The 12469-nt window shown below is 41.1% G+C and overlaps 1 protein-coding gene across 5 annotated transcripts in view; it reads left to right on the plus strand.

Annotated features, from left to right (window-relative positions):
- The window catches only part of arntl1a (aryl hydrocarbon receptor nuclear translocator-like 1a), a 32082-nt gene that overhangs the window by 5923 nt on the left and 13690 nt on the right, over positions 1–12469 (plus strand). For 4 of the 5 annotated variants that reach the window (XM_046037071.1, XM_046037070.1, XM_046037072.1 and 1 more), the window contains exons 2-4: positions 8202–8387; positions 10291–10354; positions 10701–10848. In XM_046037071.1, coding sequence (XP_045893027.1) covers positions 10309–10354; positions 10701–10848 — 194 coding nt within the window. In that variant the 5' untranslated portion in view covers positions 8202–8387; positions 10291–10308. Of the gene's footprint in view, positions 1–8201; positions 8388–10290; positions 10355–10522; positions 10584–10700; positions 10849–12469 lie in introns of all 5 variants that reach the window. The other variant, XM_046037073.1, reaches the window with a different exon arrangement.

A 12469-nucleotide genomic window follows, 5' to 3' on the forward strand; every position in this document is an offset into this window, starting at 1 on the left:
TGAGCATGCGATGCATGTTAGAAGAGCCAACGCATTCTCATCTCAATGCGTCATAACTGACTTTATGCTAAAAGTAGGGCTTGACAATATAACAATAACAATAATTATCGCAATATATTGTTTTTCAATAACAATATAACAAATGTTAAATAAATATTCAATAAATGTTTTTATTAATTAAAGATGTTTCTTTTGTTGAGGAAAAAGGACTGAGGAAAGCTTTTACTTCATTTTTGTCATTCATATTTGTTGACAAAGATTTTTATAATTGTTTTTAATGTTCAACCTCAGATTTGTGAAGTGATCCACTGTTTGGCATCAATTGTTGATTGAGTCTTTAAACTCAAAAGAAATAATGGTTTGATATTTATCGTGATAATTATCGATATCGAAAGATATGAAACTTTTTATCGTGATAACATTTTTGGCCATATCGTCCAGCCCTACGCTAAAGGTACCCTTCAGCGTCTGTATGAAACGCCCCCCGTTTGCTACATTGCTGCAACACAAGGGAGGCCAACCCTACCTGTTAGCAAATCGGCCGTAAGGCTGTATGTATACAGTCGATATGTATAAAGTCAGTGACTTAGGTTTAGGTACTAACATTTCTGATGGTAAGCGTTCGGGCTTCAGGGGGCTGTCAACACCTTTAACATGAACGTAGCTAGCTAGCTAGGGCTAGCTAACTAGCACTTCTGGTTTCTACGGGATGCTCCAGAGCGTCTCATAGAGATGCTTCCGGAAGAGTCTCAGAGACGCGCCCGGTGCGACACACACACACACACACACACACACACACACACACACACACACACACACACACACACACACACACACACCAAGTGTAATAACTACATGTTGTCACTTTTTCTGATAGCGTTGTTATTAGACACCCTGAGATGAGAACGGGCTCAAATAGCTTAAAGGTTCAGTGTGTAAGTTTTAGTGACATCTAGTGGTGAGACTTGCGAATTGCACACCCCTTCCCTATCCAAGTGGGTAGTATAGCTACGGTTCCTGAGAGAGGACAAAAGATGTCGTCTATGAGATGGCAAAGAGTTGCAAGTCAAGAAATTGGGTTTCTTTAGATAGATATATTAAGAAATTATATTTACTTAATTATTCAGTAAAACCATATGTTAACGTTAATATTATTAATTGTTCATGAAACAACAGCCACATCAAGAAATGAAGTGCTACATGATGACTCATACTCCTGTAATATATTATTTTACTGTAATCATAATCATGTTACATCCTGGGAGGGTTGGCTCATCTGGACTAACATACCAAAGTAAATAAAGAACATCTCAAAAACTTTCACATCTAGTGCATCAAGTATCACTGACAGATAACAGGACAATGTAAGCCTCACTGTTTCTGCACCTCAGTCTATTATAAACCACATAATACATGAAGTTTAAAAAGACATTGGCTTATGAGGATCAAGGCACCTCTCGCTTTGCTTAATTAAATAAGCAATCTGCAAATCTTTCCAAAATGTCTTTTTAAATTTTTTAAAATACTACAGAAACACAAAGTAGTACTGACAGCCATAATTTCAGCTTGTTTCTCTGCTGATGAAGAGGTGTGTAATTCAGAAAATTTGGATACCAGTAAAATCAGCACCTGTATCATTTCACACGGTGTAGTACTTGTGGTTGCTATGGTTATGCAAGTCACTCAGATATCAGGATGTTTAAAAGATGATTTTCTTCTGATGTATTACAAAATCGCTTGTGCTATGATACTGATGCTGAGTTTATTGTCAGTTGCCCTGTGATTCCCAACCCTGCCCACCTTCTGCAGAAGCTGCAGCGTCATTTCAGATGCATTTTACAGTGAGCTTGTTTTAAGAACACTGATGCAGAACTTTCATGCTGAGTGAAGCACGTTGATTGGGAATTTTCTGATGTAAACTGTGGGTGTTGTAATGAAAAATGTTACTTCTAGGCCCTGTTTCAGAAAGCAGGTTTTGTGATAACTCTGAGTATGTTAAGCCTGAGATGAGGGAAACTTTGGGTTTTCAGTTTCAGAGACCGAGATCAGATAAACCCTAGATTAGTAACCCCAGAATCTTACGCTGTGAACCTAACCTCCTCGGGTGGAGGTTTACTTCAACAAACGCTGCTACCTGACATTTCCTCATTCATACTGTCGATTTCAAAGCACATATCTGAACGCATTTATGTCTTAAGAAACATTGAAATCTCTGTTAGATAGGCTATTAGTTTTTGTATTAGTTTTTACCCAAACATGATCTTAAACATGACTGCTCCGGACATTGTGGATTTATCCTCGGCACAGAATAAAATCCATAAGCTACACTGTCCTTTATAACACAGTGACACTGTGGACATTAAGGCAACTGTCAGGTTGGCAACAGTTGCACCGAAACACTTACTGTGAGCTACATTGCTGCAGTAATAATGTTTAAACTAATCTGTATAAAACTGATCAGTAATCTTTCATATTGTAGTTGCACTGATTGGAACATCCATGTGGTTGTAATCATGTTGGATATAGGGATGCAACGATTACAGATTTTGTTGGTACGATTATTGTCAGAGAAATAATCACGGTTTCACGATTATTACGATTATTATGCATTAATTAATTTCACAACACTGGTTTTTGAACAGGTGATCCGTCATCTTCAGTAACGCCCTGGTCAGACTTGGTGTACCCGAAATGCTCCCACACTGCTGACTTCAGCCGTTTCTTTGGTGGAAATAAAGCTTCACAGTTTGGCCCCTCTGCCATAGTTTAGCCAGCGTACAGTAGACTCTGATAAGCACAACGCTTAGGCTGGTGCATCATTGTATAGTGTGAACCGAGATGCATCGCAGATTGCACTAAAGAAGCTAGTTAGTTGTGTGTGAAGAACGTAAGACCTTTCTCATGAATTTGATGTCCTGAAGGTGTTCTAGAGTACACCAAAGGTACAACATAGTCTTCGTTTCTGACCGCTGAACAAACATAAGCCCAGTTGTTTGGTGCTGGCAGGTAGTGTACAGTTGATTCTAGGGTTGGGCCGACAGACGATGCCATCATCCATCGCTATGGCTAACAGACATCACAATGTTGATTTGGCATTGTGAAAGTTGTGAAGTTTTTTATAGACCTCGTCTGATGGCAATTTTACAGACATCTCCCAACCATTCATCTCAACCACAAAACAATGCTGGAAATGGGCTGATGAGAGCGGTACAGTAAAATTGCATGCTGTAAAACCAAACCGTGAGCTGAAAGACGCTAAAACGCACTGTGGATCTGAGGGGAACCACAGAGTCTGGTGATAATTCTCTGCGGGTTAAGTACTATGAGCGACACCTTTCCCATTATTTGATCCATTGTTAATATAAGTATTGAAACATGCAGCTTTAACGAGGCTGAATCTGACAGAGGCTGCTCAGCAAAAATGTCTAATTTCATGCTGAATCAGTGAGTTGATTAATGCTTTGATTATTTGATTTGAAGTATAATTAACATAGTTACTGGTTTTCTGACTTTGATATCATCACAACATTTGGATTTTAATTTTTACACCCTTTTAAACTAAATACTGCTCAAACAGCTAAGTACATAAAGGCAGGAAGAGCGGTCATCAGAGGGTTTCCAGAGTAATACAGGAAACTCACATTTTTATCTTCTCCTTATTGTTTTGATATATTGATAATAAAGCTACACCACACCAGTGATGTTGGCAGCCTTCAGTTTGATGTGGTCAGCTTCAGTGTGCAGATAGCGTGGCTGCACCACAAAAATGTGAATCATTTCAGAAAGCTTATAGCTATTTTAAGCACACAAGGCAGAGTGAGCCAAACTAGCATGACTAAATTTGTGTACACTCTGCCAACATTGGTGAATAGCTCTGCTGCACAGCCCTTTATATCACTGTTGCACACAATTTTTAAATACATTTCAAATAATAATTATATATATTTTTGTCTTTTATTCTGTTTTCATGATCAAGGCTCACATCCTAGTCCAGTGAAGAGACGCTGAGTTGAAAATGTTCTCAAAACCTCTAGGAAGTCAGTCGGATAGTCGCACAAGCTTGGAGCCTTATCCATATGGGACTATGTTTGTTAATATTTCTGCCAATGAAAAAAGAAGGAGCAGTTCTTTGATTTCACAAAATCGCTCCATTATTCTCAAAATGTCAGAATAGTCTCTGAGAGTTTTCATTGGTATCGACACTTCAGTAAAATCTCAGTAAAAATCTTTTCCCACCTTTCATTTCCATCACTGGTCAGCGTGGAAGTGCTTGTGATTTGGGAGCTTGAATGGCTGACTGAATGTTTCCCTGGTTCATGAACAGGCTTGCTGCCTGCTTAATGGCTGTGTGAGTGGGTGCAGAGTGTAGAACAGGGAAACTATTGAATGGCTTGCTGACTCACTGATGAAGTAGGTGGTGGATGGAAATTGAGGCTGGCTGGTTCTGAGACCATAGAGACTGGCTGACCCACTTTCCACTCTAGCACCAGTTCCTTTCAGTGTTCAATCATGACATAGTGGTTTTTTCCCCTCTAGCCCAAAACTTTGTCCCAGTAAAAGAGCTCACTGACCCTGTCCTGACCGAGTACTCTGCCTCCCGCTACCACAGCAGTGCTTCTTCAGCTTTGCTTTTTGTTGGGGCTGCATATTAAACATTTAGGTGGCCCACCAAAGTGTTTATTCAGGACGCTGAGGGAAATCAGTAACAGATTCTGACTAGTTTTTATTGGGTAGTCTTGCATAATTAAGAATGCAAGACTGTATACTTATATATTTATTAGTTAGCCTCTAATTAGTCTGACTAGAAAACAGATGCATGCACCTGATAACTATGGCTGCACACTGTGTACTAATACTATTGCTGCTGCTGCTACTACTGCTACTAGATTTTCATCTGCAGACAGTCAAGAATACTTTAGATACAACCACACATTTTCACAATAAATAAACAAATGGCTTAGGACAGTAAAATTCACACCAGTGGCATGAAAAAGGTACAGAATGATCAGAACCCAAGCAAACACATCAGTTAGTCTTCATCCTAACTGTCCGCCTTACTTTCCTCTTCTATCTTTGCAAACAGGGAATAACCGATTGTTACATTTTTCCTTTTCATACATAACACTAACGCTAACTGGCTCTACACTGCAGAACAGTGCTGCTCCTTCCAGGTATTGCCAGGTATGTGTACACATACGAGGGATTTGACTCTGGGTTGTACAATTCTCACGATGTGCTTACTTATCTAATAATACAATAACACAATAATACAGTAATAAAATCAAACACAGGCTACAGTATAGAAAATGGAATGCGAAAATGGAAAGCTTGACAGCCGTAATATGGCCGTATTATGGCCGTCACTGTTGTCAGAACCATCTGAAGTGCTGTCTGAGGCAATTATGGGCTTCTAGTCTTCTCAGCAATCTTCAAAAATTAAAAGCGAATAAGGAAAAAAGTTTAGGCTGAGTTGGAGCGACTTCAGGTTAGGGCTGAACTATTAATCGTTTTCAAATCGAAATTGCGTTTTGAAAGAACGCGATTAGCAAATCGTGAAGACGGTAATTAAAATTTATGTTAAGTAGTGCATCTGTCCCGTTTTAAAGGAGACCTATTATACTGCATTTCCAGCCCTTTATTGTAGCTCTGCGACTCCTGTATGGCAGCTTTGCATGATTCAAAGTTCAAAAGAAGAATTTTCTCTCTTATACTGGCACTTTATACAGGTAATCATTTCAGTATCTGTCTGAAACAAGCTGTAGGTGCTCCTGCCTCTTTGGGACCCGCCCTCCAAACCCCACTGTCTTCTGTTTGGCTGTTGTCTTATGTGTTTACCAGGTGTCGGCAGGGTTGGGGCTGCATGTTCCTTTGTGGGCGTGGCCAGCATTCTCTGCCTGGAGCAAATGACCATATGGAAATCTGGCTGGGAATGACATCATACCGAGTCCTTAGAAAAAACAGTTTAAAACAGAGCATTCAGAACAGGGGATATGAGGTTTTGGCTCACAGGGATTTCTTTTAAATACTTTTACCTCATTATTTGAGGCTTTGGCCATGTATGAACATCTGACATTGTAACATTATTGAAATGCCAGAGAAAGTGTAATAGGTCCCTTTTTAAACACTCGTGCAGCTACAACTTAATTCCGTTGTCGCCCCAGGGCTCAACAGTGCGACCATTTATGCCCCTAAAAATAGTTACGTGCAAACCGGAAATATGATTTACTAGCACAATGTGGATGTGCACAATGCTAGTAACTACAACCTACCATAATTCCCCCGCCCGCCGCTGTGCACCGCGACGTTAATTGTTCAAAACACTCCCACCCTGTGTAGCGGGCAGGAAGCAACGCAAAGCTGGTTTCAATCATTTGTTGAAACTCTGACAGGAAAAAAAGCCAGCTAGTTACCGGAGCACCGGGACAAATCCCAGTGGGCGGGTTGCTCGGTGGCCGCTTGAGCAACTTGTTCAAAACAAAGACAGAGATGTCAGCAGCTGGAGAGGGGAGACAGAAGACAGTAGGGAGAAGATAAGGAGGTTGTGGGTTTGGCTAGCTGGATATTCAGCCATATCAGGTGATTTTTGTTGAAACCAGTCTTATGGTTGAAACATGTTCAACTTTTCATAAAATCGATGTGCTCTTTTTGTCAACTGACAAATCACAGACTGGATTGGGCAGGACATAAAAATTATTTGGTGTGCTATAGTAAACTTTTTAAATGTTGAACTCCTCCTGCATGAATGGTTCTGATTATTGATGAGATAGTAGCATTAACAAATTAAGAGACCAATGTAGGCCATTTTTCTTGCGCAAATTTAATGAATGAAAATGAAGCTGCTGTTTTTGTCCAACTGGTATTAATGTTAGACTAGTGGTGAGCCATATAGTATACTACTACGTAAAATGACAATGCATTTAGTAAAATTATATAATTATTAACACACTAACAGTATACAATGTAACTTTTTATCTAATGTCATTATAACAATATAAATACCAATACACTTACTTAAACTAGTTTCTCCATGTTGTGTAAAGGAGCCTCTGCAGTGGAAAGATGCATATATCCACTGCACAGGTGTGCCAGTATGTGCTCCTTCTAGCCTCCTGAGAACAACACGTACCCCTTGTTCTGTTTTACTAGTTATACTGTTCAGTAGTCTTGTTTACATTAGGTGTGGGTTGTGTGGGTGCTGCTGGTGTATTGTGAATCCATCCCTGGTTCAAAAACTACACAAGCACCAATCACAGTAAAGTTTTTTGTGATCAGTGTTTTAAAAGCTGTTTTCAATGTGTCAAAACATCTGATTCAATATTTTACAAGGCTTTGACAATATTTTAAGGCCAATACCGAGTGTACAGATACAAGGGTCTTCACTTTCAGTCCTCCAATGGTTTCACATCATGGTTGAACACAAGGAGAAGGAGCACACATGTAGTATAAATATGTACAGTATATAATAAATAGTTTGTTAAACTTTGTGTTACTTGAACATTTTTCACCCAGCTCGGCGACCATCAGGCTGCCAATTCTTATGTGTGACACATTGCAGACGTCTGCCAGATATCTAGCATGCCAAATATCTGGAGGAGTCGGCCGACTCGACATCCACGTCCAGCCAATGAGAGCAGGCAGCTACTTTTCACCGCAAAACACTGCCCTCCGGCTCTCTCTGTAGCACAGACAATCCCTGCTACAGCGTGTGCTAATCCATTCTTTCACCCATATTCTTTGTCTTGATGCGGCTTCCGTAAAAAAAAAAGAGACTGGCAGTGAATATTGAACTTTAATTAAACTTTTATTTAAATAGCAAATCGAATCCTAATCGCAATATCTGTCAGAAAAATCGCAATTAGGTTTTTTCCCTAAATCGTTTAGCGCTACTTCAGGTTGTGAGGTTATAAAACACATTCACACACTTCCAAAATTGGGGGTACTTAACCTCTGCTTTTAGCTTTCATCTGTACATTAATGGAGATTCAGGAAATGATCCAATTAGCCCAGATTCACTTAGGACATTTTTCAGGTCGGCAGTAGTGAACACAAGGAGTTCTCTTGTTTTTTGTGTTCCATATTTAGCTTTGAATCAAGTTTTGTGATGTTGCATACATATTTTGTGATGGATTTTATTTTTCATTTGTGTGAAAGATTAGATTTGCGCTTGACTTTAACAGACTTTTCTCTTTGTCTCTTTCCAGGGCTAGAGGGCTTGCACCAGCTGCTTAAGGATCAGATCATATCGGGCCAGACTGACCACATCAAACTGGATGAAACTAGGTCAGGCTGAATCAAACCAGACTGAGACCAGATCAGAACAGAGCAGACCTGACTGATCCAGACTATACCAGGCCCGTCCAGGAGACCTGTTCCAGTTTCTTATCCAGGTAACTAAAGCTGCTCTGTTCTCCATGTGCAGGCTGTTCCCAATTCCTACTCAGATTTCAGACAGCTGAACCAAGGAAGGCTGCCCACTGATCTTATGCATCAGTCTGAGTCATATGAGAACTGCCAGAGAGTTGAATACATTAACAGAAAATACAGAGATTTCTGGTACTTACTCATCCAAGTTCAAATAATGAGACCTAGCCTTCCTGAAGACGAATAATGTCCTCTGGCATCATTGCAATCCGATCTGTTGATTCTGAGTAACTGATATCAGAAGCTAGACCTGTCGTCGTAGATGTTTTTAAAACTTTTGTACTTTTAAAAAAAAATTTCACTTAAACTGCTGTGCAGTTTTTTGCTCATAACTGGACAGAAGATTGAGAAGGAAACAACATGGTGGCAGCTAGTTGTATTTGCAGCGTTAACAAGTTTGCACAATAATGGCCTCTAGGGACTTTGGTAGTACATTTCCATTATACGGTCATATATCTGAGTCTGACGAGCCATGAAAGTCCATTGGTAATCCTTGCTGCTGGCTTGTTTTTACCAACACTGGGGACTGATCTACGAGGCAATTGACTCTGCATATTAGCTTAATCAGCAGTATGTTGGTGCTAGGGAAAGGTCTGCTGGAATTTAAGCAAATATTTTGTGTCCTGATTACTTTTACTAAACAACAAACGTGTTATGTATTGCTTTAATACACCAGGCACACCAGTTTAGTTATATGCATGCACAGGTTAAGGACTAAATAATTTTGTTTATACCTCCTAAAATTCTTATTTTTGCTGATTTCTCATCTTGGCCCAGTGATGTAAAGTGTTCTCCAGGGTGTGTCAGTACACTGACATCACTTTTGGGTGTGGTTACATGCACAACAGAGCACACGCCTTGGTCAGAGATGAAATAGTCTTAAAATGTTCAACCAGAGAGGGCAGCGAAACACCACTTTTCAGCCTGGTGTCAAGTTATTCAGTGTTTTAAACTAGATATCTTGGTAAAGGTAAAGTTTCATTAAGATCACAGTGTCTTGTCATTAGGTGTGTGCGATATTAACTGAATTTTTTTTGTCAATAACAATAATTAGACGATATTTGGCATCCTTCAAAAATGTGTTTAGTACAGTCTAATATTGTACTAGCTCACTCTTGATAATAGGATATTAATTGTTCCTTACTAATGACATTAATGGAAACAGAAGCATTCAAGTAAAAACATGATTTTCAACATAGTTTGCAGATTGTCATCTTTTGAGCAACATCCGTCTTTTCAAAAGCTAGACCACCTCCATGCGAGTGAGGTTGATCCACGCCTAGCGATTCAATCTAAAGACATAGATTGCGAGGCTGGCGCTGTTTGTTCACTCATGCTTAACTTCAGTCATGTATTTTTCGGCTTGTTTAACTTTAGCACACGTGTGCTGCCTGCATGACGTAGTGACTGCGCGGACAAAGTAAGTGACGTAGCCTGCTTGATAATGTCTGCTCACGCATCGTTAAAACAACAATTAAGATATTAATGCTCAGCCCTACTTGTCATTCTCTCATAAAGTTCAGTAGAGAAAATACCACATGAATTGAAATGTTGACACTGATTTAGATTGAAGTTTTTTATGTAGCTGATATGCTATGGCCTAAATCTCTTTGGAAAATAATATCTGGCATACTGTACTTCTATATGTGCAGTAACTGAAACAATAGTGGCTTCCTGTTTATTCTGCCTCCACATTTGACCTAGATGGCATGATGTTTGCTGCATGTTGTCCAGGCAACTGTAACTGTGTGTCTGTGTTTTCTTTCAGTGTTTAAAAAAAACAAAACTCTTTGCACAGTTTCAGAATGACTCCCGTCCCGCTGGGACTGACAGTTAATTGTAAAACGTGGTGTTTTTGTGTGTTCACAGTTGAGGGCTCGAGAGTGGATGGAAGGAGATGATTTTAACACAGAGGCTGTGATGAACATCTGTGGTGAGTGTGACTAAATAATATTGTGGCTTTAAACACTTGGTGATTAGTTGGCAGTTTATTTACATATTTGAACTCGCACCCTCATGATTAATACCGGAGTGCTATCGGGTCTAGCTGACTTATTTAGAGAGACAGTCCTTTTTGAGTCTCCTTTACCTGTTGCCATAGAAGCCTGCAAACCTAACATTTTGTGGCCATGTAAAGAAACGGTGTTTTCTACCTGCCCATGGTAAGTTATTACTGAACACCTGTACCCCACCCATTTCTTTCCCACTCCATTCAGACCAGTCATTTGGGAACAGTTAAGATAGTAAGGATAAGAGAGGTTTTGGTCTTTGCTCTGCAGATGACCTGATGGCAGACCAAAGGATGGACATCTCGTCTACAATGACTGACTTCATGTCCCCCGGCTCTACCGACCTCATCTCCAGCTCCATCAGCACGCCTGGCATGGACTACACCCGCAAGAGGAAGGGCAGCACCACCGATTACCAGTAAGCACACCAGGAAGGAAGGAGCGATAGAAGGGAAGACAAAAATAGAGTGCCTAAGTCACTCGCTTCCAGCTCATGGGACCTTATTTTGGAAGAATTATGTAAGGTAGTTAATGGCGGGAGAAAATTTGTTTTTTGATCCTGTTTGAACTGTGCCCTGTACACATATGATGATCGTCAATTTAAAAGATAATTTTGTCCTTCAAGAAAGTTTACGTTTGTCATAAAACAGTAAAGGTACATTTAGTTTTGTGTGAAAACTGTTCAGTGAACTACAGCTCTCGTCTCGCACAATAAACGTCGCCAATATGTTAACGCGGTAATGCTAGCTAACGTTCATTGCTTGGTTGCTGCTTGTTAGATAGCTTAGCTATGTTCCACGCAGAAATACACTGCTCATAAAAATAAAGGGAACACTAAAATAACACATCCTAGATCTGAATGAATGAAATAATCTCATTAAATACTCCTTTCTTTACATAGTTGAATGTGCTGACAACAAAATCACACAAAAATTATCAGTGGAAATCAAATTTATCAACCCATGGAGGTCTGGATTTGGAGTCACACTCAAAATCAAAGTGGAAAACCACACTACAGGCCGAGCCAACTTTGATGTAATGTCCTTAAAACAAGACAAAATGAGGCTCAGTAGTGTGTGTGGCCTCCACGTGCCTGTATGACCTCCCTACAACGCCTGGGCGTGCTCCTGATGAGGTGGCGGATGGTCTCCTGAGGGATCTCCTCCCAGACCTGGACTAAAGCATCCGCCAACTCCTGGACAGTCTGTGGTGCAACGTGGCGTTGGTGGATGGAGTGAGACATGATGTCCCAGATGTGCTCAGTTGGATTCAGGTCTGGGGACACATGGAGGGCTGTGCGGCCCCCAAAAGAAATGCCACCCCTCACCATTACTGACCCACCGCCAAACCGGTCATGCTGGAGGATGTTGCGGGCAGCAGAACGTTCTCCACGGCGTCTCCAGACTCTGTCACGTCTGTCACATGAACTCAGTGTGAACCTGCTTTCATCTGTGAAGAGCACAGGGCGCCAGTGGCGAATTTGCCAAACGTCCTGCACGGTGTTGGGCTGTAAGCACAACCCCCACCGGCGGACGTCGGGCCCTCATACCACCCTCATGGAGTCTGTTTCTGACTGTTTGAGCAGACACATGCACATTTGTGGCCTGCTGGAGGTCATTTTGCAGGGCTCTGGCAGTGCTCCTCCTGCTCCTCCTCGCACAAAGGCGGAGGTAGCGGTCCTGCTGCTGGGTTGTTGCCCTCCTACGGCCTGCTCCACGTCTCCTGATGTACTGGTCTGTCTCCTGGTAGCGCCTCCGTGCTCTGGACACTACGCTGACAGACACAGCAAACCTTCTTGCCACAGCTCGCATTGATGTGCCATCCTGGATGAGCTGCGCTACCTCAGCCACTTGTGTGGGTTGTAGACTCCGTCTCATGCTACCACTAGAGTGAAAGCACCGCCAGCAATCAAAAGTGACCAAAACATCAGCCAGGAAGCACAGGAACTGAGAAGTGGTCTGTGGTCACCACCTGCAGAACCACTCCTTTATTGGGGGTGTCTTGCTAATTGCCTATAATTTCACCTGTTGTTGATTCCA

Source organism: Micropterus dolomieu, linkage group LG22, assembly GCF_021292245.1.
Source record: "Micropterus dolomieu isolate WLL.071019.BEF.003 ecotype Adirondacks linkage group LG22, ASM2129224v1, whole genome shotgun sequence".
NCBI lineage: Eukaryota > Metazoa > Chordata > Actinopteri > Centrarchiformes > Centrarchidae > Micropterus > Micropterus dolomieu.